The sequence below is a fragment of the Antrostomus carolinensis genome, unplaced genomic scaffold (genome assembly GCF_000700745.2).
Source record: "Antrostomus carolinensis isolate BGI_N321 unplaced genomic scaffold, ASM70074v2 scaffold6143, whole genome shotgun sequence".
Taxonomy (NCBI): domain Eukaryota; kingdom Metazoa; phylum Chordata; class Aves; order Caprimulgiformes; family Caprimulgidae; genus Antrostomus; species Antrostomus carolinensis.
This window is the reverse complement of record NW_010304337.1, coordinates 20,413-25,875: the sequence shown is the minus strand read 5'-3', so window position 1 is coordinate 25,875 and position 5,463 is coordinate 20,413. Positions and strand designations below refer to the sequence as shown.

The following is a 5,463-nucleotide window of genomic DNA, read 5'->3' as shown; positions in this document are numbered from 1 at the left end:
TCTTGGTCAGAAGATCTATAGTAGAGAATAATCATGTTTTAGTAGAGACTGGCTGATAAAACCACCTATTCTCCTTTTCTAATGCCAGAGACTGATAAGCATAAAATATATCTTCCTAACAGCATAAGTGTGACACAAGTTGCTCTGTATTTCCCGGAACAAAGAGCATCAGGAAGGATTTTGTTCATTTGTCTCTGAACTGGCACAAGTTTTTGTCATGAAGTACTAGCAAAATTGGACATTTAACCAGATAAACTACTCCATTCAGCCACAGATTTTCCTAAGCCAACTGCAAACAACAGTTACTTTATAAAAAAGTAACCATTTTCTAAGTGCTTTCGGCAATACAAGTTTAAAACCTAACTTTAAAAACCATCATTCCAGCTGTGATACTGTTTATTGGCATAGTTATCAATAAATCCCAGTGACCTTTCACTGACTGTGACAAGGGAAACACTTTTAAGTTCAAGACAGTATATTTCTAGCAGCCCTAACTTACTATTTTTCAGCAGTAAAACAAGTGTACAACACGTATTTTGGGGAAGCTTTTATTTTTAGGGTATTCTGTTTTCATCCTTATATACTTATTCCAATTTTAAGAGGAACTTACAAAGTAAACTTGAGTCACAGCGAAGTTCCGTGAAATTTCTGATTCACACCCATGAAAGAGTCAGGAAGTTACCCAGATATATCAGCTTGCCCTTACAAACCAGGGCACTGGGAGAGATGTGTGTTTAGAATAAGCATTACTGCTCACCAGAATTCAGATGTAACATTCTGAAGTAATATAAAGTAGTGTAAGGTCATACATTTGTTTACAAAGTACAGTGGTCTCATTGACTTAAAAGTCTCCAAGCATCTTACCCCTTTTCTTTTTGATAGGCATTACTAACGTGGGAAAGGCTTTGGCATTTACCTCTCATAAGATTTTTAAGCCTTGGCCCTTGCTCCTGCTGGTGACACCTGTGGAGTCCTTTGAACATACCTTCATGGTATAATCAGGTTTCTGTGCTGTAAGGAGGTGTTAAAACACTCCAGCAGCAAGTAGTATATTTTGACAACTTCTTCATATCAGGGTCCTGCTGTGAAGGGGATGGCTGCAGTCAAGCAGCATGCATCTTAACAAGGAGTCCAAGTAGGCAACTTTTCCAGCGTATTCACAGAAAATTGACTGGGGTCTTTATTTTTTTTCTATCTTACCCTGTAATTCTTCATCCATATGAAGTCTCCAGTTATGTAAAGAAAGAAAAAAGACCACTAAGCCACTGGAAGAGAGAAACACATACATTGTTTTATTATCTCCTCCTGGTATCTGTACTAAATGTACATTTTACTGAAATTAGGGCTGGAAGTTGCTCCGTTAGCAGCACCAGGTTAGTTCATCAGGGGCAGGTGAGTCACAGGCAGCGGTGTTTTACCATCTTGCATCAGTTAACTGGTAGAAGTGTGTAGATGAAGTACAGTCTCCCTGCGCTTTACAGACTGTCCAGTGTCTACAATTAATAACTCCAGTAAGGCTCCTCCCTGTCCTCAGTTGCTGAGAAGTAACACAGCTACAGAAATTGAATCCATGGTCCCTACAGCATGGTATGGCAGCTTGAAAGGACCAGGGAAGGGTGAAACTCATTTCTACGGTTTCAGTCATTCCTTGAACAGGCCTCAGAATCTTAGCCAAGAACCTAAAAGAAGTTCTAAAACATCACCATCAGAGCTGTAAAAAGCCAAAATTGATGCACTTCCAAATAGCATAAAGCACTTAAAAGTCCTCATTTCAGTCCCAAAGAACTTTTTATAATAGTGAAGTAGCATCCAACTCGGGCTGTATGCTGATGTGTCTGGCATCTTCTCAGATAGGAACTCCTGAGTACATCATTTGGTCACCAAGAGGGGATGCGTTAGCACCGTGTCCATAAATTGTTCTTTTAAGGAAAGATGCTGGAGCCATTGTTGTGGCATGAACAGTTGCTGTTCTGTGGTTACCGTGTGGAGGGTGCAAGAGTTGTCCACTGGTAGGTGGAGGACTTAAGAACCGAGCGTCTTCAGCCAACCCAATAATAGGAAGAGATGGAGCTAGAGTCATGCAGATGTTGCTGGTCTGAGGACCACTACTCAGTGAGCTTCTGGTGGCAGAACTGGAACTGGAGAGGTGAGAAGGAAGATCAGGTTCTAGTAGCCAAGTCTGGCCAGGTGCAAGTCCACTTTGCTGCTCCTCATCCTGGGATTTTAAGCACTTGCAGCAGCAAATTCCAACGCAGGCACCGCCAACAACAAACGCCACAAATACAGATCCAACAAGAAGGAAGGGCAGGTACACGGGCACTGGAAATGGAAGAGTGACATTAGCCAACTGCTCATTCATGGGTACATTCTGTTCTTCATTCCCTGAGTCCTGCATGCACCAGGAAGCAGGTGTAGTCGTTTTACTCTCAACTCTTCTCTTGCTGCAGCAAGGGGATTAGAAACTGGCAATTGCTACGGCAGGCTCATCTGAAAAAGCCTGAAGTGCAGAGGGTCAGACCAGTCAGTCCTGTACCATCTGCCATCAATATCCATGCAAGAGCTGTTCCAGTACTCAAATGTCACAGCTACTGCTCACTTGTGCATGACCTGTAACCGAGTTAGTACCTAAACTGCTGTTGGGTTGCCTATAGAATCTGGGTTTGAGGACTACAAGCATTTTTACAAGCCAGATATTCAGACCAAATGGATGACTTGAGGCATCCACATGCATTAAGAGGTTAGCAACACACTTGTTCCACCAGCAATACCAGAGGGGTTACCAGATGACTTTGTTAGTAGCTTAGAGGCTTTTCCAAGAGTAGGACTGACAGAAAAGCCTTCTGAGTGAAGCCTCAAGTTATTCCCTCTTCCCAGTGAAGGGAACGGGGTGGCTCTGGCCCATGCACCCACCAAAACACGCACTGTGACAGGGCACAATCGTTACAGCTCACAGCTCTGAAGGGCAGAGAAACAGAGGAAGGATCTGGCTGATGCCACCAAGGGAAGGTGGATGCTACAGAGGATGCAAGGAAGAAAGCACGTCTGATAGACTCCCCTCCACCAGCTAGAGGCACAGGAAGCTTACCTGGCACTGGGGGCCTGGGGCTGGGTTGCTGATGGTCACCAGGACACCGGCCCTGGTCCAGGCGGGCCTCTCTGGATGAGCAGCAGTAGCGCAAGCTGCAGGTCCCACAGCAGAGAGTGGCCTCTGGGACATCGTAGCGCTCAGGACACTGGAAGCCGCGGTGCCAGCGCTGGGGGCTGGCAGCCCAGCCATGGCAGAACTCCCCTGCCCACCCAGGGCCGCAGCGCAGGGCCAGCAGCAGCAGCAGGGCACAGAGAGCTCCCCTCGCCATGGTGAGTCACGCCGGCTGTCTCACCTCCAGCCACTTGCCCCACACTGTCCTTTTTTTTGCCCCTTCTCTTCTTTTTTTAAGGACGAGGCACACACCACCCCAGGCAGCTGCAGAGTGGTGCTCCCAGACCACCAGCTGCCCAGCAAGGTGCTGCCTAAGCTCCTGTTTCAGGAGGTTTTATCTCTTGACCTGTGACCTGCCTCTAATCCCTTCTCTTTACAGCGACAAAGAAGGACCCACTAATTGAAAACCATTTGCAGCTACTCCACCTCCACCTTCCTCATTTCTCTGCTTGGTTCCTGCTGGAGGTGGCACATCTCAGGCTCATGGTTAGGCACTGCCACAAGGCTAAGGAGTGCAGGGTACAGAAAACCCAGGGCTGTCCTGGTACCAAAGCTTCATTCCTTCAAGGGCTTTTCCAGTAGCTGAAGTGTCAGAGGTGGGACAACGCATGATGACAAGTAAGAAATAGAATTTCCAGAGCAGAAAGAAAATGCAAGGATAAGGATAACCAGCTTCTAGTAAGCTCTAAAGTGTAATTGATACAAACTGGTATCAAGGCAATTTTTACCTTGTTGAACACTGATAATCAATTACATAAATACAAAGAATAACATTTTAATCTGAAAATGTACCAAAAATAAATTTTGAAAGCTCTAAGTTGGTCTAATTTCTGTCTCCGTGGTTGAAAACCTAGAGGCTGAAAATTTTAAAAAGCCTTTTGCACTTCTGCTTTCCTGATACACAGTGCAATCCATTAATTCAAAAGTGTGTTTTGGGGTACAAAATGCCTGTTTTAAGATCTCTAGAAATTTCATCTATGCAGGAAAAGCCTGCAGTGTTAAAAGGACCCCATAGCACCATAGGAGTGGTAGGAACTTCTTCATCTCTGAACTAAAAATAAAACCAGACCATTTGTGGTCTTTCTTACAAGTCTAACTCCTTGCTGTATTAACAGGATCCACATCTGAAGCATGGTTATCTTGTGCTTAACTGCAGTGAGGAAGAAAATTGTTGCTCATTGAGCACTTTGAAAAGCAGGGAGTTAGGGAAACGTCTTTTGGACCAACATCCTGGTAATGCGTAGCACTAAAAATGTACACAAAGCTGGTTCCCACACCAGTGTTGCCATTGATTTTAGAAGGAGGCTGTCCAATGATGCAAACTTTTAGAAACCTTTGCACAAAATTATCTCCCTTCTGAGGATTTTTCGGTTTAATATTCGATAACAGCTTGCGCATTTATGCTTTATTAACTATTTCATAGGTTCAGTTGAGTCATATTTCAATCTGCCAAAGCCGTCAGCGCTCATCACCTTTCCCAGTCAGTCACCTTTCATGCACCATTTTGCAATTGGCTGGTTTTAGTGGTTAAAGAGATCCTCGGATTCAGAAATGTTAAATGAAATCTCTGTTTAGAACTAGAGACCCTTCCAAATGCTGCTCAGTGCACTGACATATGCATTCTGCCCTGCTGCATTCAAACTCTGCAAGTACAAGGTTGGCTTGTGTGTAGGACCTAATTCTATAAATCCATGGGTATGATCTAGAAAATACTGAGAGGACTCGGGACTCTCAAAACACTTGCTTAAAGCCCAAAGCTGTATTTGCCTTAAGGCACATTCTAGTTTATTCACACATTCAACCTCAGCACTGTTAGGCCAGACTAAATCCTAAATCCTAACTTTCATTATTTGTTGTTACAGGGGGGAAAAAGCAGCCTCAGGCTTTAAGCACGTGTTTAGCACTTTGCAGAGTTCATCATAATAAAATGTACCTCAGTAAAGTTAAGGGGATGCAGTTATTTCCTCACATCTTCTACGGTAAAAGAGTATAAAGACGCCTGCTAAATCAGGTATTCAAATGCTAAGAAAGTCCTGAAGTTGTTAATTGCATGAATGCTTTGAATGATGGCTGTCCTTGCCTGATTGCCTCTCTCTGCATACCCACTATCTTTAACAAGATGGTCATGTATTATTTTTTCCTGCATAGGATTTCACCACCTCACTTAGCAGGGGTAACTCTTGGACACTAAATGCAGAGTTCCTGTTCAGGATCTGCATGAGTGTTTGTATGTGTTCCAGGGGGCATTTGTTTCCTGATTCAGA

General features: G+C 44.0%; 1 protein-coding gene across 1 annotated transcript; it reads right to left on the bottom strand.

Moving 5' to 3' along the window:
- Positions 1 to 1,980: 1,980 nt before the first annotated feature.
- On the bottom strand, positions 1,981 to 3,356 carry LOC104522183 (protein shisa-1-like; the record flags this gene model as incomplete). The annotated part of the gene is made up of 2 exons (XM_029084121.1): positions 3,125 to 3,356; positions 1,981 to 2,382 (listed from the first exon to the last, which is right to left on the bottom strand). Coding segments are annotated over exons 1-2 (634 nt in total), but the record flags the coding sequence as incomplete, so codon positions are not given.
- Between the last annotated feature and the right edge of the window lie 2,107 nt (positions 3,357 to 5,463).